A 25,073-nucleotide genomic window follows, 5' to 3' on the forward strand; every position below is an offset into this window, starting at 1 on the left:
AGCGGAAGCGGGTCTTGTTGCTCGGAGACAGTTTTCTGCTCGTGTGGTTTGTGTGTATTGTGTGCGCGCGGCTAGTTTTCTCTGTTTAACGGATTATTATTTCACCGGAGAATGATAATAGTCATGTCTGCGAAGGTTTCAGGCCGTGTTTTGGACAGACTGTCAGTAAAAGTCTGAGGAATGAAGAGTAAGAAACAGAAGTCTGTCAAACCTGGAAGCAACATAAAGAAAGGTAAACGTAATTTAGCTAGCTGCTAATGTTATGCCACTCATTAGTAGCTCGTAACACCAACTGTCAGTTTTGTATGAGCAGACACAAAAGTTATGACCAATGCGTTTTGCTGATTTAACTAATATTCTTATTCTTTTGCTCTGTACTGATGTTTTGGCTCAATAAAATGAAAACCAAAATGTTTAATAAATTATAACTCGGTATTTCATCTTTTACAACCACAGTTGTTTGCCACGGATGTCAAAGTTTCGCATTCTTTAAGAATCTTGAGCTTTCTCAGTTTTCTTCTAGACGTTTATTGGACATATTTTACTGGTTTCGTTTTGGTTATTGCCTTTTTTCTGTTACAGTTTCTTAGTTTCTGAGTGGTAAATTATGATCTTCCTGTCACGAAACTACACCCTCGGACTGTAGTTGTCTTTAAATTTATTCTCAAACTATGTTGAGACATGATAGGGGTCCTGGATGAATGATGTATATGTCGTTTCTGTCTCAGATCCATTAAATAAATGCATCTCAATTAGGGCTGCACAATATATAGCAAATGCAGCACTGTTGCTTTAACAGTGTACGCAATATGCATTTAACAAATACCAGCTAATTATTTGAGGAACCATGTATTCAGGCTCTCTATGCCTGCTATATATTTGGTGACATGTTTATGCAGCATAAAATGTCTGTGTAAGATGTGGTAAAGTTTGTGACAAAGAAACGTTACCGAAAACGCAGATGTTTGCCAGGAGCAACAATTTCGATAAAACCTTGTTGTTGAGATGGAAATGATGAATTATAGCCTATATTTTTTCCAGTAACTGGATGGACTCATGATCTGGGTCCTATTTTTGCTATGAACCCAAAGTAGAAAGACACTTTTAATTATTTGTTTATTTATTGCACCGATATGTCTTTTGCAACATTCACCAATATTAAGACTTATCAGATCCTGTACTAATATTGGGCAGCTATAACTTCAAAAATGTTACATCCACATACAAACTGGAAATTAATATTTTATTTTATAAATTCTTTAAATGAGGCCTAAGAGCCGACCTGTACTTCTTCGTCTGAGAATTCTTACTCTATGCTTCAAGCAGACAAAGAAACTGTGGTTGCTGCTGCACTTTATCTGGATTAAAAAGTAATTTATTGAGTTTAAAAATATAACTGTTTAACACCCATGTATGGGTACTGTACTCATAATCAGCTCATGTCTATTTTAAATTAGGCCGTTATCGTGTCGGAAGATCTTATAGAATAGTGAAAAAATATTGTACTCCAAAAGAAAATACATATATAAGTCCGTCAATATTAGCTCGCTTTAATTCATATTTTAGATCCAAATGCTTATATATCATATAACTGTGCGTTGTGTCTCCAACTTTGCATAATCTAAAATAACTCTTGCAGTTCCCAGTGATGTCTCTCCCTCAACAAGCCTCCCACCTCTTGTTGAGGGCCAGTTGCGATGCTTCCTGTGTGTGACTGTAAGCAGGGTGTTATGGACCATCCACAAGCCTCCATCTCCAACATTCATCCGGCTGCGCTGGTGGGGAGAGTCATCCAATGGGACACATTTCTTCCCAACAGATGGATTCCAGGTCACTCAGAAAACCGTCAAGAGCACAGCCCGTTACCCCATCCGCTGCGGCCCAAAGCAGTTCACCTCATATCTTACAGGTGAATGAGGAGATGTGGATATCTGTAATATTTCTGCAGTTCCTATATCAACAGATTGTCATTTCTTAACAGATATGGGCTCTTTGGTGCTGGAGGTTCTGACTAAACCAGATAATTTACCAATTGCTCGGGCTCAAGTAGCTGGCATCTCCCGTCTGTCTCTGTCACAACCTATTAGTGGGTTTTACACTCTTGTGTCACCAACCTCAGAAAAGCTAGGGGAGGTCCAGGTGAGGAGATGGGCCAATTAAAGCTTTGTGCAACTTAAATGTTCTGGAATACTACCGTAAATTATATGATTGTTTTTTAATGATTGCTTTCATCTTCAGTGTAATAATCATCATGGTTCTCTGATTGTCCATATCTACATCTCCTGTTTGACTTCCTAGGTTTCCATGAATTTAGAGCCTCTGACTGAAGCCTACGGCATCAGCTTAAGTCCCATCAAAGACATCAGCCCTGACAGGATGCAGGTACCCAAACTGATGGTACCCCTGCAGCCCATATCCCTCTCAGCTGGAGGTGGGAAAGAATCAGCTGGGAGTAGTGGTGGAAACACACCAAGGTTTGGAAGGGTTAATGAACAAATACCTATACAAAGTGTCCATAACTTATCTCCTCTGTTAATCCTTTGTGCTACTTGCTTTGTTATCTTCAGAGGAAAAGACCACTTGTATTTTCAAAATGTCCAGAAGGACAAGGAGAGACTAGAGAATAAGATTTATACAGCCAGCAAATGTCAAAACAGTCAACCCGCTTTGAATCCCTTGACTGTGGAGTCTTCTCCTGGACAGAGAAACAAGGACATCATCTCAGGTTAGCAACAACATCATTGAATCATTACTGTTTAAAAGCAGAAATACTCAGTTATAACTGTTAGCGTTTTTCTTCTCATAGTCATTCTGGAGCGTGGAAACAAGCTTAGAAATGCAATGGTGGAATCAGCTTTGAAATGTGACATGGAGTCTGCTCTGCCTCTAAAAGACAGTCCTCTGCCTCTCCCTAAGGACAACATCCAACTACCTGTAGAGTCAGTGGTTTTTATTTTTTCAACATTTCAAAATGCACAATTTTATTTATACCCACTACCCTACTTTCTGTTTGCAGCTCCTTCCCTTCTACATCGAGTATGTTTCTTCAAGATATCCTCCACGCAGACTCAGCCCTGAAGCACTCTGATGACGGAGCCTTCCCCTCAGGCAGCGCCTTGGACTGTCTTCCAGACATGGATAAAAGAGCTGTGGATCTGCTGCTTGGCAGGTAGAGAGTCTTCCATGCTGCAACCGAATTTGTACCACTGACATTCTTTTACCTTTTATCACATAACAGTGACAAACTTCAATCAGTTGTATTGGGCTTTCTGTAATGGACCAACAAAGAGTAGTGCATAATTGTAAAGTGGAAGGCTTTACTTTTTTTTTACGAACAAAAATCCTAAAGTGTGGAATCCTTTTATATTCAGCGCTTTCAAATCAATAATTTGTAGAACCACCTTTATCTGCCTGTGAAACTGGATGTCTTTTGAGGTGTGTCTCTACAAGCTTTGCACAACTTAAGATGTTTGCAAAATAGCTCAACTTTACTGAGATTTGATGGAGAGCGTTTGTGCACCACAGTTTTCAAGTCTTTCTATAAGTTATCTGTTGAATCTAGATCTGGACTTTGCATAGATGGACGAACGGACGGACAGACAGATATTTCCCTACTTTTTCGACACCACTGACATTTTGAAACACATACGAAAGTGGCAACAAGATGGAAATAAGCATCAGTCGTTATCATTGGCCTAGTTTTACTCATTCCGATATTCCAATATGAGCAAAACTGACTAACATCAGCCAATACTTAAGATAGTACTGATATATCCTGCATCCCTAATTTACACACATGAATATGCCTTGATCTAAACTATTTAATTGTAGCTCTGGCTAAATCTTTATAGTTACTGACCAGGGGCCTCTTGTACGAAGCGTAATTACGCACAAAAATCTTGCGGCGCAATGTTTTACGCACAACGTGGCATGTACAAAAATGAAAGTTGCATGGTAAAACGTTTGACCTGCCGTGAAAATTTGCGGAAGCCATTGCTACTTTTTCAATCGACAATGATAAACTACACAAAACTAAAACCCACCTAAATCCACTGAAAAATGACTTAATTCAGTTTTATTCAATTCATGGAGCATCACACCTTTTTCAGGTTTGAGTTTGAGCTGGTACGGTTCAAATCCGAGCGATCAAACAGAATTACATTGAGCCTCATACAATAACACAACAACCTCATTCTGATATAAACTGTAAAACTTTGTCTGTTTTTGTCACATGTGGGTGTGATTGCGCATCGGTCTGTGTGCTGAGGAGCATAAAATACATGTGAATCATCTAAGGGGCACTTTCATTCTCACTGAAAAAGAAAATGGTGCTGAGTCAGCAGATTAATTCCAAACAAGTCAGCTTTGATGAATTCGGTGGGCAAGCTGGAGACAATCACAAATATCCACAAATAGCTGCGTAAAGTTGCGGGTAACTGGAATGATGGCTTTGGCTCAGCTGGAGGATGAAAGACGTCAGAGAGGCGTTTTCTTACTGACCTGCTGGTACATGATGATGTTTGGCTTATCAGAATTGATAATTGCCCAAGGCAGTTATTTTTTGAGCTCTGCATGGAGCTGGCCTCAGTGTTACAAAGGGAAACCAGGAGGAACCGTGCATCTCTGGTGCCAGTTGCAGTTCTCACTACCCTGCGGTCCTTTCCAGCGGAGCATTTCAGAGGGAGATGACTGACAGATCGAGTATTTAACAGTCATCCTTGAGCCGGGTCATGCCAGCCATATGGGTCGGTCTCATCCATCTGTTGCTCATTTATAAAAGGTTCTCCTAAACTCTGGCTCTCATTTGCAACGAGGAGCCGATTTCTGAATGTAATCAGAGCTATGAGTGCACTCATACTGCTATCAGGGCATCAGCTGGAAGTGAATATGAATTTATGAATAGAATGCATTTCATTCAATATACAGGTCCTTCTCAAAATATTAGCATATTATGATAAAGTTCATTATTTTCCATAATGTCATGATGAAAATTTAACATTCATATATTTTAGATTCATTACACACTAACTGAAATATTTCAGGTCTTTTATTGTCTTAATACGGATGATTTTGGCATACAGCTCATGAAAACCCAAAATTCCTATCTCACAAAATTAGCATATTATTCAAAGGGTCTCTAAACGAGCTATGAACCTAATCATCTGAATCAACGAGTTAACTCTAAACACCTGCAAAAGATTCCTGAGGCCTTTAAAACTCCCAGCCTGGTTCATCACTCAAAACCCCAATCATGGGTAAGACTGCCGACCTGACTGCTGTCCAGAAGGCCACTATTGACACCCTCAAGCAAGAGGGTAAGACACAGAAAGAAATTTCTGAACGAATAGGCTGTTCCCAGAGTGCTGTATCAAGGCACCTCAGTGGGAAGTCTGTGGGAAGGAAAAAGTGTGGCAGAAAACGCTGCACAACGAGAAGAGGTGACCGGACCCTGAGGAAGATTGTGGAGAAGGGCCGATTCCAGACCTTGGGGACCTGAGGAAGCAGTGGACTGAGTCTGAAGTAGAAACATCCAGAGCCACCGTGCACAGGCGTGTGCAGGAAATGGGCTACAGGTGCCGCATTCCCCAGGTCAAGCCACTTTTGAACCAGAAACAGCGGCAGAAGCGCCTGACCTGGGCTACAGAGAAGCAGCACTGGACTGTTGCTCAGTGGTCCAAAGTATTTTTTTTGGATGAAAGCAAATTCTGCATGTCATTCGGAAATCAAGGTGCCAGAGTCTGGAGGAAGACTGGGGAGAAGGAAATGCCAAAATGCCAGAAGTCCAGTGTCAAGTACCCACAGTCAGTGATGGTCTGGTGTACCGTGTCAGCTGCTGGTGTTGGTCCACTGTGTTTTATCAAGGGCAGGGTCAATGCAGCTAGCTATCAGGAGATTTTGGACCACTTCATGCTTCCATCTGCTGAAAAGCTTTATGGAGATGAAGATTTCATTTTTCAGCACGACTTGGCACCTGCTCACAGTGCCACAACCACTGGTAAATGGTTTACTGACCATGGTATCACTGTGCTCAATTGGCCTGCCAACTCTCCTGACCTGAACCCCATAGAGAATCTGTGGGATATTGTGAAGAGAACGTTGAGAGACTCAAGACCCAACACTCTGGATGAGCTAAAGGCCGCTATCGAAGCATCCTGGGCCTCCATAAGACCTCAGCAGTGCCACAGGCTGATTGCCTCCATGCCACGCCGCATTGAAGCAGTCATTTCTGCAAAAGGATTCCCGACCAAGTATTGAGTGCATAACTGTACATGATTATTTGAAGGTTGACGTTTTTTGTATTAAAAACACTTTTCTTTTATTGGTCGGATGAAATATGCTAATTTTGTGAGATAGGAATTTTGGGTTTTCATGAGCTGTATGCCAAAATCATCCGTATTAAGACAATAAAAGACCTGAAATATTTCAGTTAGTGTGCAATGAATCTAAAATATATGAATGTTAAATTTTCATCATGACATTATGGAAAATAATGAACTTTATCACAATATGCTAATATTTTGAGAAGGACCTGTATGTGCAACCTATTTATGATATGCTGTGTGCATTTGATGCAAACATTGTAGTACTTAATGGGTTCGTGCCAACGACCTTTTTATTTCAAGTCAGGTTTGAGTAGCTGATGTAATTCAAGAAGTTTGCTGTAATCCACTACAAACATCCCTCATGATGTGTAGACACAGTCTCTTAGTGTTTTTCTACAGACAGGAACTGGTTCTTTTACTGTCACAGCACCGTTGCCACGGTCATTTGCTGATGGGTGATGGGTGACCTCCGGCTATTTATACTACTTTGTATATGTATTTAGGGACGGGGACTGGGCGGTCCAAGTGTCACATGTAGCTACGTCAAATCCACTGCAAATTGGGATGTATGAAGGCTACTTTTGCGGTGACATGTCTAGTTTCGTACATCTGAATGTTTTTGTGTGCAGCATGTTTCAGAATTTCTCCCTACCGCAAACCTTTAGTATGAAAGCTGCTCACTCTTTCGTACATGAGACCCCTGATCTCCTCCTTTCTCATTGTTGGGTCCCCTACATGACTTCTGGCAAACTGCAACTTCTCTGAGATTTCCTTCTGCAATAGATTCTACCACTTTTAGTGGTTAAAGTTGCCCTGTGAACTGATTCTTCCACCTGAGGTTTAGATCTACCCAGCTCCTCCAGAGTTACCATGGGCCCAGTCTGTCAGTTTAGTTTGCAGTTTTGTTATTATCATTCCATTTCTAAATGATGGATGGAACGGTGCTCCACAAGATCAAAGATCTAACCTAATCCTGCTTTACACTTCTTCACAATTTTATCCCTGACCTCTCTGTTGTGTTGCATGGCCCTCATGATGCTGTTTGTCCACTGATGTTCTCTAACAAACCTCTAAAACAAACATGACAGCTGGTGTTACGCTGAAATTAAACTGCGCACCGACTATAGACTATATTTACTAATCTGATGACTTCTGAAGACTAGTGGATATGCTGGATTTTATTTAGGGGTTTCATAGAAAACGGGGGTGAATACAGAGGCACAAAACACTTTTTGGATTTTTATTTGCGAAGGCTTTTGACACAAAGTTAAGTTAATGCATAAAATACTAATAAAATACATTGGAGTTTGTGGTTGTGACATAGCAAAATGTTAAAAAGTTTAGGGGGTGTAAAAACCTTTGCAAGCACTGTATATGCATAACTGTATTCAGCGTAACTTTTTGTCTTTTTTTGATTACAGCTGTGAAATAAATGTTTATTGAATTTGGTTAAATTATCAGAATTTGTTATTTTTATTACTAAAACAGTTAATAAGCCTTAAATCTTTTCCACCTTACACTTATAGCATAAACGTTTTAATAAAAAACATTACATATGTTGTCTAGATGTGACAAAATGTGCAAAGATTCAAGATTCAATTGTCTGTGTGTACCTGAAAAAGACAGCAAAATATGTTTGTTTTTAGGATTTCATAATTTAACTTATTTTTTGAACTTATTTGTTTATTTATTTCCCTCAGCTCTATTACATCTTCACTGCCACTCTGGGATGTGCAAGGCTCCCCTCCCGAATCTCTCTCTGGCCACAGCAGTGTGTGTGGAGACAGCGAGCTCAATGATCCACTGTATGATCAGAGCTTACTAGAAAATTTGTTTTACAAAACTCCTGTAAGTAGTTACCTTTGTCTTGTACTTTTACCAACTTAAAAGTATTATTATAGTTAATAAAGTTATTGTTTAAGCACCCAGATACTGGACCAGGTGTTGCAGGGGAGGACAATCAAAGAACAACATTAACAAGTAAGAGTCAGCCAGAAAAACTGACACTGTCTGGACCTAGGATCAGTCAAAGGTAAGAGCCTCAAAAAGCATCTTAAAGTCACATAGTTTTTACATAAAACCTGTAAAGATGATTCTGACCCACATTTGGACTTTGTTCAGTCCAAACCTAGAGCGACAGCAGTCTGCAGATGGTGGTGATGACGTCTACCCTCCACTCAGTGCAGAGCAGTTCAAGTTGCTGAGTTTAACACAAATTGCAAGAGTTACCATCGAGTCACTGGCCTTACCTTCAGGCATCTCAGCCACAACAACCAGAAAGACCTTCAAAGGGAAACCTCCACGACCGTTTCCCAGCAAGAAGTGGTAAACATTTAAATGATTTAATTTGAACTAAAGGTCATTTTAGCATTCAGAACACCTGTATTTGAAAATTTCTAAAAATCTTTTTTGCAGTACATATTTTGTGGAGTATGTTTTTCCGATGACTTCAGCCTCAGGTCGGTTTGGTCGCAGTAAGGCTGGAGATGTGGAGGTGACCAGAGCCGTTTCCAGTAAAGTCACTGTTGAAGGTAACGGTTTTTATTATCATTTGTTGAACTGTTCCTAATAGTGTTTGTTTCTGACGTAGACTTCTCTTTTTTTTTTTAAAGCTGTGAAGTTCCACCAGCTCTCTGTGTTTCCTGTCCACTTCAGCGCAGCAGCAATCAAACGGTGGTGGGAAACTGAGATCATTTTCAAGATTTACTCAAGAAAGAGTGACCAGAAGAAAGTAAGTCACTCTGAAACTCCGGCTCGTTACTTTAAATAAAAATATGTGATTGCAACCAATCAATCAAATTTTGATTTATTAAACACATATCATGAAGTAAGGCTTGCTCATGGACCCTTCCTCATGTGCTACAGGAAACAGGAAATAAAGTCTCAACCTTCCGATTGCCGTACAGCTACTTTTCCCAGCTGACACCAGGTGTCCCCAATATAACAAAGTGCTTTACAGAAGTTAAAAATAAAAGGAAGAGCATGTAAATAGCAATCAACAGTCACACCACAGCATGTGAAAACTATCTAATTGAAATAATAAAATAGAACAGATCAAAACTGTCATTTGAACTGTAGAACTGATGAAACGCATTCCTAATTATAATGAGTAGACAGTAGAGACTTGAATCAAATTATATTAAATCAGCATTAACTGATAAACATTCTAAAGCTCTAGATAACGTATTTAATCATAACTAATAAATAACAAAAATAAAATACTTAGATTTATTTTAGGCTGTTTTAAAGTTTATGATTAAAAAAAATACAAATCAGAAACATTCTTCCAGATCAGTAAACGAACTGGTAGTGCCTTATAAACTTTAAATATAAATTTCCTTTTTTTTCCTTTTTTTAAATTTCCTGCTACTAATTGTACTTATTCAAAGTAGCTGTAAGTAAGACAAACCTCTAAATCCTGTTTCCATTCAAGGCTCGAGATGTTGATCTGCAGTCAGTAAAATTGGTGGTAAAGATAGTTTTTTCTTTCTTTGTTTTTTGCAGCCTGTTGCTGTTGGTAAGGCTGTTCACCCACTGCGCTCTCTGCTGCAGAGCAAGGAGCTGAGTCAGTCTGTTGTTCTTCCGGTGCACAGCTTGGAGGGAGTGAGAGGAACACAGGAGACTGGACCTCTTAAAGTGATTCACTTCTAGTTTTTTATTTTACTTTTATTAGTTTTATACCCAAAATAATTAATGTGACCCAGATTATGTCATAGAAGTAATGTGAATCTATATTTTGCAGGTTTCCATAGAACTAGGAACACACATCAAAAGTTTCACTTCTGAAAAGACTGAAAAATTGGCTGTGAGAGATGCATCGCCTTCAAAAATTGCAGCCAGTTCTGAAAGAGAAACCTTTCGAATATCTCAACATGTTGACCCTGAAAGGGAGTCCTTACCAGCTCCCCATTTATATCATCCCAGGCTGAATGTTGGGACTCCTCAGAAACCTTTGACAGAACCGTCAAATCATCCCAGGATCCAAACATCTCCTTTTAAATCTTCTCAGCAGGTTGAAGAGGACCCCGAGGTCCTTCTGCATGCGTTACTCATGGTTCCAGATGGTAAGAACTTCAAGTGTGGGCCCCTGCAGGCTCCAAACATCTTCTTGAACTGTAAGCTGTTTTGGTGTGATGAGACAGCAAGATCTACTGTCAGCTGGGGCCAGGCAAATCCAACCTTCAACTTTGTTCAGGTGGGTTCAAGAAAGTCAGCCAATTCTCTCGTTCTGAATCAGTTTGATGTATTTGTGGTATTTATTTGACAGCCTTTCCTCCTAAATGTGTCTGTTTATTGCAAGCCATCTTTTCTGATTTAATCTTTGACGAATAGTCTTAAATCACAAGAAATATTATTTTCCCCACTAAAAACAGTCTTTCTGCTTTCAGTATTTACCAGAATCGGTGTAGTGATATTTTAGATCAGTTTTGATGCCTTAATTTTCAATATTTCTGAGCCCTGTAAATACATTTCTGTGAACGTTCAGACATCGTGACCTAGTTTGTGGTGTTGATCAATGATGTGCATCGTCATGTTATGATCCCATCGTGGAAAAGAAGCCACTAGATTTGCTGGGACATAAGCCTTAGTGAAAACGACAAAAAACAACTTCAAACTATATATGATTATCTTTTCCTCTGTTTCTGTGTAGGTAACACCAGTGGGCTTAACAGCAAAACTTTTAGAGAGGATGAAGAATAATGTGATGGTAATTGAAGTGTGGCAGAAAACTGGAAGCTCTGGGAACGATCGACTCCTCGGCCTTGCCAAATTACCTTTACACCAGTTCTACATGTCTTTTAGGTAAGACAAAAACAACAACTCCAGATAAAGAACAACAACAAATAAAGAAGTACTTTAGTTGTAAAACAGTAGATGAGAGTATTTATTTTATTAACAGTTTATCACAAAGGACTGCTTTTGCAATATTTGTTAGGATATAATATTTCAAGTGTCTAACTAATAAATAACTTCACACATTTGCCCAACCAGTCACAGTATATGTAGATTTATTTTTTTAATATACAAAATAATGGTTAAGTTGATCTTCAGTTTACTGGCTTCTAATGACAGCTGTTGCATTATCAACAATCACCTAAATTGCTGTTATCAGTTAATTTTTTCAGCAATGTTCAAGCTTATAGTTACATGTTTATATTCCCCTCTAAGGGGCGCTGTTGTACACATAAACAGTTAGTTGTGGTCTGTATTGCACATGACATCAACCTGATAAATTGCCAAAAATGACCACAAACTGGGTTACAGGAACCCTTTTAATGTTATTTTAAATGTGCTCGTTCTTTTCAGGGATCCAAAGATCACCCAGCTCCTACTGCAGGCGCAGTACCCTGTTTTAGGGGTAGACTGCTACATGCCTGTTATCGATGTGTTCTCAGGTAGCAGCAGAGGAAACCTCAGGGTCCTTCTAGCTATGGGTCGAGCAGAGCAGATTGTCTCCCTCCAGCGCACCAGAGATGAGGAGTATGACTCTTTGTCTCATGTAGTGAGACCGGTTCACATGCTTGATCACCAGCCACACTCACAAACAAAGGCATGTGCTCAGTACTTGTAATATGTATTGTATGAAATGTTACACTGCTTTTATTTGTTAGCATTAAATATATTTGCTCACAGATGTAAATCTTATTTAATTAAATGAGTCAAGAACTTTGATTTAAATGGGCTCGGTGCCTCACCCGCTTCTTATACTCATGTTACATAAAAGCAGATGTAAAACTATGTCACTGCACAAATACTGTATGTAAACCAAAGAATGTCGCACCTTTTCTTTCAACTGACCTAAGCACCATTTAACCCTAGTGTTTGTCTTTCAGGTAAATACAGAACAAGTGAAAATTATGAGGGAGCATGTGTTTGTCATAAGAGTGGAGAAGGTCAGCGGACTGACCCCTCTGCAGTCCACAGTGTGGGGAGAGGCTGATTGCTATGTTCAGTACACTTTCCCCTCTCAGGAGTTTAACACTGCTTCAGATGTTGAGCAGAGCCTCATAGAGAGCAGTAAGGGCATAAAAAAAATAAAACTTTAAACACAAGTTTTCCCTAACTCACCTCTTAGCTGTAATTCTTCTTCACCAGGCTTGAACCTGAAGCCATTTCGCACCACCACCACGCTTTGTGTCCCAGACCCAGTGTTTGGTCACACTGAGACTCACGTTCTTCTGGCTCCTGAAGGAGTTCCTGTCCAGCGGCTGCTGCTCAGCTCCCTGTCAAGCAAAGGCCTGAGCAGTGGAGGCATCCAGTTCGAAGTGTGGTGCAGGTTTGTAGTAACAGTTGACCTCTTTAGAAATGATCAGATATGTTTTTTTGCTTAATGTTCGTTCCTGTAATAGTTGCTTCATGCATCATCAAAGCAGTATCTGTTTCCTCCAGATACCTGGACTGCTCTGTAAGATTAGTTTCTTTACAGACTGGATATTTTGTCCTGTCTACAACATAATGTCCTGTTCAGAAAGGTCACTTTGGTTACATTGTACACATGAGCTTCCATTACTGACACTTCATTGTCAAGTGACATTCAGTGACATTTTTTTCTGATCAAATTTAATAACATTTACAAACTCCTGCACTTCCCATCCTGACGCTTCCTGGTTTGTTTATTTTATTATTCTAATGTTTCTTTGCAGATATTATTATCCCAATGTCAGAGATCAGCTTGTGGCCAGGGGATTGCTTCCCTTGTCTAAATTGTGTGCAATGGCAACCATGCAGAGGCAACATTCTAACGAGGCTCAGATGTTCTCCCTGCCCCTGGTTCCCAGGACTGAGGGCCACTCAGGATTTCAACCTCAACCTTCAGGTAAACACAAGCACATTTGTAAAGGCAATGCACCAGAAACAAGTATCTAAACTATATATCTGATCTGTTTTGTTGCTCAGGTTTACTGGATGTGTGCATTCGATACAAGCATAGGCCTGTCCAACCTGAAGGCCAAGCTGGTAGGGGAACGGCTTCCCGTGTTGTGACGCTTGTTGTTCAAGTGCACAGAGCGTCTGGTCTGAAGGCAGCTGCAAGGTAAACCCACCTGAGACCAGATTTGTGTGTTTTAGTGTGAATAATGTCATATTTGTGTAAGTATACGATGCCTCGGAAAAATATTCATTACATATGAACTTTTCAGTGTATTTTGTTAGGATTTTATGTGCTAGAAAAACTTAGAGTTGTGCATAACTATGAAGTAAAAATTGATAGAGATAATTATAGATGCTTTTCAAAACATGTTCAAATCATTTTTGCCCCCATAAAATCAGAAGTGATTTTCTGGTACCCCCAAATAAAATCCAATGCAAGACGTTCGCTTCAGAAGTCACTTAATTAGTGATTGTTCATCTGCTCAGTGAAGACCTAAGAAGTTTTTTGGTGAACAAAACATCTGGACGACCAAGGAAGAGAGTAGAAGAAGGTGCTCTGGCCAGATGAGACAGAACACTGCACACCACCATGAATGCACCATCTCCATGGTGAAACATAGTGGTGACAGCATCATGCTGTGGGTAAAACCTGGCTGCAGAAGTGTTGTGATTTCCCAGCAGCCACTAACTTCCTTCCTTCAGGACAATGATGCTAAACACGCAGCCAGAGGTAAAGTGGAATAGTTCAGATGAAATCCATGTGTTAGAACAGTCAACCTTGGAGACCATGTGTCCTTTCCTTTCCACTTCCCAAATTTGCATAATCATATAAAATCCTAATAAAACATATTGTAGTTTGTGGTGCAGTTTGTAAGAAAAAGTTAAAAGGGGATGAATACATTTGTGAAATACTGCATTCAGATTATTACTGGTTGGATGAGCAACGGAAAGTAAAGGGGCTCTTTCCTGTCTAAAAATAGCAAACAGGTACATTTGTTTTCCCAACTTCAATTATTTAAATTGCTTTGCACTGTTTATGACATGATCTACACCAGGCTAATGCACGCTGGCTGCAAGGAAACACAGAAACACTACAGCCCTCATCAGAAAGTTTGGTATTTTGTATTGGCACAGTAACATTTGGTCCTTTTTCCTTCCATCATTTTTTCAACCTTTTCAGGGCGATATCAGAAGAAAATGATCAGTTCAGGTATTTAATGGATGTCGGGTTGAACCCTTACATCACGGTTCACCTGTCCTTCTTACCTGAGACTGAGAGGAGGTGTACCCGTACTGCAGCCAGGACCTTCTGCCCTGAATTTGACCACCACATTGAGGTGACCTGTGATATGCTGCTTCACATGAGCAGTGGAGAAACCTGCAGCCTGGCTGAGCAGCTGGAGCAAACATCTGCTGTCTTTACTGTCTGGAACAGAGACAACCACAAAGGTTAAGGAAGCTCAATTTTCCTTAAACAGCACATAAACCTGTCTAAGATATGTGATGAGAGTCTTATTTTGTTTAAAGCTCAATGTTTAGTTTGTTTTCAGTTTTTGGTATCAATTTGTAACATTTTTGTTCTCTTGCAGCAACGAATGTTCCTAAGCCAACAGAGATCATGTTGGGTACTGTGAAAATACCGTTGGTTGATCTGATTTATAGGAGAACAGGTATGTTTCACTTAAAGGTATGATATATCAAGCTCCCCTCTTTAATATAAACACAGACGTTATTTTATATTTTTCTAAAACATTTAGGTATCTCTGGCTGGTTCGGGCTGAATTTAGTTTGTGAAAATCGTCCTTCAAAGCCTGAGCACATCTTGGTCGGGGGCCTTGAGGTTTCCATCAGCTTCGCTCACCACTCAGACAGAGAAAGGGTCATTAAAGCTGCTCAGGGTTTGGGCTGGGAAATGCCCCAAAGTGACTGTGCACCGCTGGACGATGAAGAATGCTGGGAAGAAGGCATGAGAAAACTCTCTCTGACTTTTTCAATGCCTAAAGCATGGCTTCCTCTCCATTGTCTGCTTCTGCCCGGCCTCAGGGAGCTTCAGCGCTCTACTTACTGCTACCTCAGGTACAAGTTCTTCGACCAGGATGCCTTCTGCTCTCGGCTGAAGCACCCATGTGTTGAGAAGGGTGGGGAGGGCAACCAAGCCATGGTGAGTTTTGAAGGAAGTAGAACTGTGGAGCTGAGCACCACTCAGCCTTTGATGTGGTATCTGCGAGAGGAGAAGCTGGAGGTGCAGGTGTGGGTCACTTTCTCAAAAAACAGAACTACAAGGCCCAGTGACTCAGACCGACTGCTGGGGTCAGCGTTTGTTGATCTGTCCTCTCTTGCAACAACTCCCATGCAGAAGCTGTCTCTCAGTGGTGTGTAAAAAAGTAAATTCAAGAAATACTTATTGCTTCTTTTAAAACCTGTCTGCAGTGGGATGTCTAATTTGATGTGTGTTTTTACAGGAGTGTACCCACTGTTCATGCGCTCTGCAGCTGATCTACAAGGTGCAGCTCTCAGGGTGCACATCACATCATCAGCTGGTCCCATTCCCACAAACCTGCCAGCTGCACATGACACCCAGGTGGACTCTGACATTCAGGAGGAGATCTTATTGGGAGAAGTGGAAGAAGCAAATGGCTCCTTGTCTTCTTTTACTCCCAGGAAACCATCACACGACCAAAGCACACACAGAAGTAAACCCTCGAGAGCAACTCCAGACATCACATCTGTGCATCACACAGAGGTGAGCGTGGAAGACTCTTTCCCTGTGACTGTGGCAGTGGACCGAGCCATGCACCTGAATCTGAAAGGTGAGTGTAGTACCTAAAATGTTTGATATTTGTCTACAGTTTGTCGCAAAAGCATCTATGAGCCTTTAAATCTGTCACATTATAACCACACATTTCATTGTATTTTATTGGGATTTTATAAGATAAATCAACACAATGTAGCTCATCATGGTGAAGTGGAGGGAATAATGATAAGATAGTTTTCTAAATCCGCATAGTTTAAAAAGGAAAATCTGAAAACTATGGAGTGCATTTGTTTGAAAGCCACTGAGTCAATGCTTTGTAGGGTGTTCTTTGACTGTCATTATAACAACGAGTCTTTTTGGGTATGTCCCTACCAGCTTTGCACAATTGAGATTGAAATTATTTGACCTTGAGCTATTTTTCTTCAAAATAGCTCAAGGTCAGTCAATTAGACAAAGGGTGTGCATCAAATATTCTAAATTAGGTTTTGGTGTGGAGTGGAGTGGGCGTACCACCTTAATATGCTTTAATCTATTTCATTCTATTGGAACTCTGATTGTATGTTTAAAGTTGTAGTCTGGCGAGAAGGGGAGCCTTCTCAACCACGCTTCCAGAATTGTCTTGCATTTAGCTCCTTCGATCTTCCTAACAAATCTCACCACCTTCTCTGTCACTGTTGAAGAAAATCATTCCCACAGCATGATGCAACCACCACTATGCTTCATATTAAGAATGGTTTGTTTGGGATAATGTGTATAGTTAGTTTTATGCCACATAAATCCTTTTGCATATAAGCCAAAAGTTCAATTATGGTCTTGTCTACTGAGCTGTGAATCTGCAGCTCCTCCAGAGTTACCCTGGGCCCCTCTAATTAATACTATCGTCTCTTGGCCTGTCATTTTAGGTGGACGGCCATGTCCATAGTCTTTCCATTTTCAGATGATGGGTTAAACGGTTCTTTGTGAAGCGTTTAGAGTTAGGAATGTTGTTTTCATGAAGTTGTATGTTCACTAATGTTCTCTAACAAAACTCTGAGGACTTAACAGAACAGGTGTTCTTATAAATGAGATGAAATTGCACACAGGGTTGTCTCTATTTACTAATAAGGTGACTTTTGAAGGCAGTTGTTTGCAGTGCATTTAATTCTGGTGTCAGCATAAAAGGGACAGAATACAGATGCATGCCACACTTTTCAGATCTGTAGTTTTTTGTTTCTTTTCAAAACCACACTTTGTTATGTTATTTTATCACATAAAATCCAGAGAAAATACATGTAATTTTGTGGTGAGAATACTAAAGTGTTTTATTTTCTTTCAGGTTGTCCTCTAGCTGAGCGCACTGAAGGGACTCCCTGCTGCTGTGTTTCATATGTCACAGCAGACTCCTCTGAACCAGTTTCCACATCTGTTGTAACCAACACTGATTGTCCTGTCTGGGACCATCAACATGAGTGCAGGTCAAGTTACGACCCAGACCTGTATACAAAAGAGTACATTTAGTAATATATCAAGTTAAAGTGTTTTTACATTTCCAGGCTTTCCAAGGAGCTTCTGGTTGATCCACAACAGTCTCTTGTTTTTAAAGTCTGGCACAAAGGAGGTATTGTGAGAAGAATGATGATTAATGCTGTTTTCACTTGTTTTGTTGTATTATTTCATTGTTGTGATGGTTTGCTTCTGCAGAAATAGAGCGGGTGATTGGATTTGCCACTGTAGACCTGTCTCCTTTACTCTGGGGTTTCCCATCAGTGTGTGGTTGGTACAACATCACAGACTTCAGTGGTCAGTGTCACGGTCAGATTAAAGTGTCTGTAACTCCTCTGAGGGGAGTCCAGGACCTGCGTGGGCAGAGAAAAAACGTGACTGAAGAAGCTGCCAAAACCTCATCAGTAAGATTGTCATTTTATATGCACAGTATGAAACCTGGTGATTTATTAAATTATAAAAATCTAAACATTATCTTATTTACAGGCTTTGTTTCAGGCCGTTCCTCTCAGCTATCAAACGACAGCCATGTACAGCAGCTTCCCCTCCCACATCAGCAGATTCCCTGAGCAGAAGATCTCGTCACCAAACCACAGCGACAAGATGTCCTCTGAAAGGTCAGTTCTTCGCAAAGTTTAATGGCACCCTGACATGTGGAACTGTTTTACTTTTTTATTAGTTGTTTAATGTCGTAGGCCCATTGAGAGCGATCGCCATATTGAACACATGGACAAAGTACGTCTTTACCATCAGAATCTGCAAGAACAAACAGCCTCTCACTTTGCATGTGGCGGCTCAACCAGTGACATCCATCCCTCCAGCTCGTTTTTGTTTTCAGCACTCAAGTAATCAAGTCAACTGTTTGATTTGCATTTTTCGAATGTACATTTAACATTTCTTTCAGTTAAAATTATGGTACCAATATAAAACTTCCTAACATTTTTATGACAGGAGAAAACTTAGTGAGCTGGACAACATTCAGAGATACTTCAATCGTAAGCTTTCTACTCCTACGTTCCCACCTACAACTGAACAAGACAACCAGGAGGTGGATCAGAGACTCCTGGAGACCGACACGAGTCAGCTGCTTCTCAAGTCCAACCAGCTTGTTGGGGAAGTCAACAACATCGTTAGTGGTGAGCATCTTCCCCAAAGATTAAAAGATCAGCCACGAGGGGCTAATTGACGAATTCTGATATAATTATTCTTTTTTCACTTTTCGTTACAAAAAGTAACAATAAACAATCACAGAAAAACAGGGTAAAAATTTTTTTTCCTACAAAACAAAAACAAAACCCTAGTGGTTAACTGATAACGCATTGTTCAGAAAATAGGAATAAAGGGCTGTAGAAATGAGTAAAAAGACAACAGCACATGGAATAAAATAAATTTCATAAGAGACATAAAACATGATTAAATACAGCCGTGCAATAACACATAATCAAATTAGCATTAAATTATATCTTTTAAAATCAGCTTCTCAGTTTGTGTCAGGGATTATGTCGGTGGCAAGTTTTCAGGGACCACACCTGAGAAAAGAAACTGAAATCTTGACTGTCTTTGGTTTTTCACCTCTCTTCATAATTTGGTTTGTCTTTCAGGTCTACGTGGTCAGTTTCTAGAAACGATTCCCTCTGACACACAGAGCTCCTCAAACTCACCTGTTGAAATCAGCAGCCCTCAGCTCATCCCAGACAGCATGTCCAGCCCAAACAGAGCGATCGATGAGTGTTTGGGTGTTGGTTCTTCATTGCCATTACTGCCTACCAAGATCTCTCAGCACCATAGAGACTCTGACCATGAAGAAGAGGAGGACAAACATAGCAACAAGGATAACCTGTCAGAGGAAGAACACCAAGAGGAGACAGATTTTAGACAGGATGAGGAAGGTGGTGATGATGAAGAGGATGAGGATTTTGAGGAGGTGGTGCTGAAGCCAAGACATCTAAATGAGGTTACAACATTAACAGACAGAACTAGCCCTTGGACCAGCATCCTGTCAGAACCTGATCTGGTTTCTGTGGAGAGCATCGAGTCAGATATGAGTGAGAATGAGGACACAAGTCAGGTGGCAACTCTAGAAAGTGGTGTTTCCAATGAGAAACACATAGAAGAAGTTTACCATCATAGTTCCGATGAGTCAGCAAGAGACGCATCAGATACAGAGAGAGATTTTAACAGGATGCAATCTATTGATCAGACACAACAAAAGGAGTCAAACAACCCCAACAAGTCCAGTGATACGTCACCAACTCCACAGCCTGCCACTGACTTCAGTACTGCAGGAACTCAGGACATAAATCAAAAGCAGCTCCAACCGTATCCTTAATTTCTATTTATTCATTTATTTCACATTGTCAGCTTTATTTTTCTATTATTATACCTGATTACTAGGTCAGATCAGATTAATACGAAAGCTACCATCATGTGAAAGCAGGTATTATAACAATAATATTGTATTAATTATTATTATTATTAACGGAGCAGTTTACAGGACACTCAAAGATACCGTTTTGGCTGGTGATTTAAATTTGGATAGAGTGTAGGGTTGAAGATGTCATGTAAAGTAGGATGGAAGCTGATGTGCCGAGGTATACGAGCCAGTGAAGGTTTTTGAGGACAGGGTGATATGAATGGGTGAAAAGATGTGTGACTGAGTTCTAGATGTACAGGAGTTTATCAAGATGTTTGGTGGTGAAGCATGAGGGTGCTGTTGCAGTAACCAAGTCGAGAGATAGCAAATATGTGAATCAAAGTTTCAACAAAGAGTGAAAGGTGGAGGTGAGTGTTGTTTCTGAGATTCATGAAGGCAGTCCTGAAAATTTTGCCAATTTGATTCCTGAATGGGTGCTAGATATTGAGGATGACTCCAAGGTTGCAAATGTGAGGAGGGGGTTAATGTAGACTTGCTGAGGTTGAGGGAGTATTTGTCAGCAGATTCAGTTAGATAATATGGTCCAGTTATTAACATGCTGGATTTATTGAAGTTTAACCAAAGCAAACTGGCTTGCACCCATGACCTTATTTGTAAGGGAGTTGGAGAGAATGGAGAATGTAGTTTGCATAGTAAAGGAAGCAAAGTCCGTACTGCTGACTAATATGGGCAATACGTATAATAGGGAGAATGAAGAGAAAAGGACCAAGCCCAGAACCTTGAGGAATGCCAGGGGACAGTGATAAAAGGGAAGCAGATATTGGCATGAATAAAGTTCAGATCTGTTCAATCAGGCCAACTTAATATGAACCAGGAGAGGGCAGAGCAGGTGATATTAGTGCAGGATACAAGTCGGGTAAAAAGTTTGGTGAGGCTCCAGTTAGGTCAAGAAGGATGAGGATCAGGAGGGATCCAGAATCAAAGGAGATAAGGAAGACCACTGTTGATTTTAAAAAAGGGCTATTTTGGTGCTGTGATGCAAATGAAAATCAGATTGACTGAACACTTTAAACAGTTTGAACAGTTAATTTTCAGGAAGAAGTCAAGCAAAATTTACAGTATCTAAATATATGTATGCAGTATAATTTTACACAAGAAATTAAATTGCCTAAGAAATGTTGGATTCACTCCTGGACTTTGCATTTGAATTACCAAGTAAATTAATGTTTTACAATAGAAAATAATATGACACAATGTGTTCTGGAACAATATATATTGAGTTGTTTTAAAGAAGCAGGTGTCTTTGGTTATTGCAACACATACGATGTAGTGATTAGATACAGGTAGTTGTCTAAAACAGTGTTTTTTACTTAGATTTCCTGTGACTGTTTAATTTTGTCTGAACATGGTTGTTTTACTACTTACCTCTACATGCCACCAAGTTGACGTTAAACTCAGTCTTTGTTAGGCTCAATAACATCAGTAAATTGTCTGGAAGGAAAATAAGTCAGTCCTATGTTTAATATAGGACTGTTTTAATTGTTGCATGTCGAGACAAATTAGTTAGCTTCAGCAAAGGGACTATTAAAGTGGCTTAGCACTTCAGTTTTTGCTTTGTTGAATAAGGAAGGTTTTAGATTAACTTATAACAGAGATCTAGGATACCATCAGCGAGCCTTGTTGTTTTCTTAACATATTACCTTAAGCTTATTACCTGTGGAGGTCCCTAATTTCTTCCTCCCATCTCAGCAGCTGGAGGCGTCACTGAGAGCCATTCGTTTAGCACCATCTTTCTCCCAGACATCTTATGACTCTGTAAGTATTTTTTTCACCATTTGTACTTCTAATATTAAAACCCATTTTTTTAATTCCTGTTTTAATCATAGTCATTTTACTCTAATAAGGTTCTTGTCATTTCTTGTTGCCCAACGTTTTCCTAACTGTGCTTACTGAGGTACCAGACAACATATTGGATTGCCTAGACATGTTTTGAATAAAAGAAGTAAAATTATGTTAATGCCTTTTGTATTTTTCTGTGTTAGCACAATGAAAAAGTGATATTTTTACTCGAGGTTAGCATACCATGAGAATCAGCCTATTAAAATCTCTAGCTGAAAGTTGTGTTTAGCTGCATTTAAATTATTTCAGAGGTAGAGGTCAACCAATTTTGAGATGTTCTCCTTATGTTTTACATATCACCGTGGACTGCTACTGTTTAGCAGCTTGTGTTTAATGTAATTTAACTGCAGTATTTTTCAGTCATACCTGGTTAAAAACGTCCCACTATCAATAATATGACAGGCAGTGATTTAAAAAGTAAATGAAACTTATGCAAATGCAAAATGTTTAAGTTTAAACTGGATGACAGGCTGAGGAGGTAATTTATCCATTTCAATTGCTTGTTGCAGCAGAAACACGTCTACAACATGCAGGGTTGGGTCTCTAGGACTGGAAATGGAAACCTCTGGTTTTAGGCTATAATACCACTAAATGTTTGCCTGTTTTAATTGCAGCCTTGAAATATTTCCTCAGCATTGTACAGTACACAGCATAGCACAGTGGTTTAGAAAGTCACCATTAACTAGAAAATATAACAGCGACAGTGCTAATACTAAATATACTTTAGATCAGAATAACAGCATAATACTGCGTGTACTGTTATTCCTCAATGTTCTCACAATGAGCCTATACTGAACTGTGAACGAACACCACGTAGAAAACAAGTGTGAAATAACTCTAAACATTTTTATATTTTAGATTCTTCATAATAGCCACCCTTTGATTACTACTTTGCTCTCTTGGCGTTCTCTCCAGGAGCTTCATGAAGTGGTCAGCTGAAATGGTTTTCCAAAGAGTCTTTTAAGAACTTTCCAGAGGTTAATTGAGAGACGGCCAAAGGTTAATATTTTAGTCACAACAGCAAAGGGTGGCTACTTTAAGGAACCTAAAATAAAGTTCTATTTTTCATTTGCTACATAATCCCATATGTGTTTATTCACAGTTTTGATGCCTTTAGTAAGAACCAATGTAAATAGTCATAAACATAAAGAAAACCATTAAATGAGAAAGTGCGTCTAAAATGTTTGACTGGTAGTGTATGTTATTGCCTGAGCGCATGCTGGGAAAACAGTGCGACACACCTATTGTCATAGCTAAAGAACCGGTTCAAGCCTGTCACCCATTGTTGAATTTAAGATTGTGTTTTTGTGCTCTACACATGGAGCATTCAGCAGTGAGTCTTAAATGTTATAAACCAAGGAATAGCTTGTCGAGTTTGAGTGGTGAAGCGCCACAAAGTCATTACATTAAGCTCAGACATGACATAACATATCACCAACACAATGGTTTTGATAAGTAAAGAATTTTTTGCTGTGTGACATTTGCAGGATCAGAACATCTCAGATCTGCGCATAGTTCCCCATCGCAGAGGTCCTCGGCAGCGACCTGACATGTCACCTTCATCCCTGAAGAAACAGACGGAGAGAATCGCAAAAATATTTGCAGCTAATTTCGATAAGTCCAGTTAGTGCTGTTTGCTGTTCATACTCAGTGGTTTTAGACAACAAAGCAATCATGTAAATTAATTGTTATATTTGTATCTTTTATAAATAAATGTAGACAATTTTCAGCACTTTGAACCATATGTATGTTTTGAACTGAAGCTTTAGTGGCTGTTACACGCGTTGGAAGAAACACAACCGATGTTAAAGGTGAATAACTGCAAGATTTAAAGATCTGGACATATTTTTTAGCAGACTGATAAAGACGTGTGAATAGTCGCAAAACAGATTAATCTTTTATTGCAGTAATTGATCACCAATTTCAAACTCCACTATTTAATTGAGCACATTTATTAAATGGGGAAAAATATGAATTGCTTTTTATTCTGCTTGCTGTGGGCAAAGGTTGATTTTTGTCAAGTAAACTCCCCCAGAGATTTAAAGAGGCCCAGAGCATTACAGTTCCTCTACCATGCCTAACAATGGTAATTAGATTATTCTCCTTATATTGTTTGTTTTACACCAGACCCACCTAAAGCATTTGTGTTTGCCTATTACCTCAGTTTTAGTCTCATCTGACCAAAGCACACTGTTTCAGTGAAGGTCCCAGTGGACTTTAGCAAACACTGTTACATTTGTGATGGAACGCCAGAAGAAACGTTTTGTGTAGCATGCTCCCCAAACAACAGCTTGGGATGTACAGGTCCTTCTCAAAAAATTAGCATATTGTGATAAAGTTCATTATTTTCCATAATGTAATGATGAAAATTTAACATTCATATATTTTAGATTCATTGCACACTAACTGAAATATTTTAGGTCTTTTATTGTCTTAATATGGATGATTTTGGCATACAGCTCATGAAAACCCAAAATTCCTATCTCACAAAATTAGCATATTTCATCCGACCAATAAAAGAAAAGTGTTTTTAATACAAAAAACGTCAACCTTCAAATAATCATGTACAGTTATGCACTCAATACTTGGTCGGGAATCCTTTTGCAGAAATGACTGCTTCAATGCGGCGTGGCATGGAGGCAATCAGCCTGTGGCACTGCTGAGGTCTTATGGAGGCCCAGGATGCTTCGATAGCGGCCTTTAGCTCATCCAGAGTGTTGGGTCTTGAGTCTCTCAACGTTCTCTTCACAATATCCCACAGATTCTCTATGGGGTTCAGGTCAGGAGAGTTGGCAGGCCAATTGAGCACAGTGATACCATGGTCAGTAAACCATTTACCAGTGGTTTTGGCACTGTGAGCAGGTGCCAGGTCGCGCTGAAAAATGAAATCTTCATCTCCATAAAGCTTTTCAGCAGATGGAAGCATGAAGTGCTCCAAAATCTCCTGATAGCTAGCTGCATTGACCCTGCCCTTGATAAAACACAGTGGACCAACACCAGCAGCTGACACGGCACCCCAGACCATCACTGACTGTGGGTACTTGACACTGGACTTCTGGCATTTTGGCATTTCCTTCTCCCCAGTCTTCCTCCAGACTCTGGCACCTTGATTTCCGAATGACATGCAGAATTTGCTTTCATCTGAAAAAAGTACTTTGGACCACTGAGCAACAGTCCAGTGCTGCTTCTCTGTAGCCCAGGTCAGGCGCTTCTGCCGCTGTTTCTGGTTCAAAAGTGGCTTGACCTGGGGAATGCGGCACCTGTAGCCCATTTCCTGCACACGCCTGTGCACGGTGGCTCTGGATGTTTCTACTCCAGACTCAGTCCACTGCTTCCGCAGGTCCCCCAAGGTCTGGAATCGGCCCTTCTC

At 39.9% G+C, this 25,073-nt stretch overlaps 1 protein-coding gene across 2 annotated transcripts; it reads left to right on the forward strand.

The window, feature by feature from the left end:
- The first annotated feature begins 17 nt into the window (after positions 1 to 17).
- On the forward strand, positions 18 to 23,442 carry c2cd3 (C2 domain containing 3 centriole elongation regulator). 2 transcript variants are annotated; one of them, XM_047392245.1, is made up of 33 exons: positions 27 to 232; positions 1,640 to 1,909; positions 1,982 to 2,139; positions 2,299 to 2,474; positions 2,568 to 2,725; positions 2,807 to 2,939; positions 3,017 to 3,169; positions 8,024 to 8,171; positions 8,246 to 8,355; positions 8,445 to 8,648; positions 8,739 to 8,854; positions 8,936 to 9,054; positions 9,828 to 9,959; positions 10,066 to 10,518; positions 10,975 to 11,126; positions 11,631 to 11,874; positions 12,158 to 12,341; positions 12,420 to 12,600; positions 12,968 to 13,140; positions 13,221 to 13,356; positions 14,374 to 14,642; positions 14,783 to 14,863; positions 14,951 to 15,565; positions 15,656 to 16,003; positions 17,264 to 17,402; positions 17,481 to 17,545; positions 17,629 to 17,834; positions 17,917 to 18,047; positions 18,126 to 18,275; positions 18,382 to 18,566; positions 19,032 to 19,749; positions 21,511 to 21,619; positions 23,191 to 23,442. In XM_047392245.1, the coding sequence occupies exons 1-33, from the start codon at positions 181 to 183 to the stop codon at positions 23,329 to 23,331; spliced, it is 6,609 nt and encodes a 2,202-aa protein (XP_047248201.1). In that variant the 5' UTR covers positions 27 to 180; the 3' UTR covers positions 23,332 to 23,442. The 2 variants fall into 2 exon arrangements, with proteins under 2 accessions (XP_047248202.1, XP_047248201.1); XM_047392246.1 differs by lacking the exons at positions 18,382 to 18,566; positions 19,032 to 19,749; positions 21,511 to 21,619; positions 23,191 to 23,442 and having other exon boundaries at positions 18 to 232; positions 18,110 to 18,276.
- Positions 23,443 to 25,073: the final 1,631 nt, after the last annotated feature.

This window comes from Girardinichthys multiradiatus, chromosome 18 (assembly GCF_021462225.1).
Source record: "Girardinichthys multiradiatus isolate DD_20200921_A chromosome 18, DD_fGirMul_XY1, whole genome shotgun sequence".
NCBI classification, from domain to species: Eukaryota; Metazoa; Chordata; class Actinopteri; order Cyprinodontiformes; family Goodeidae; genus Girardinichthys; species Girardinichthys multiradiatus.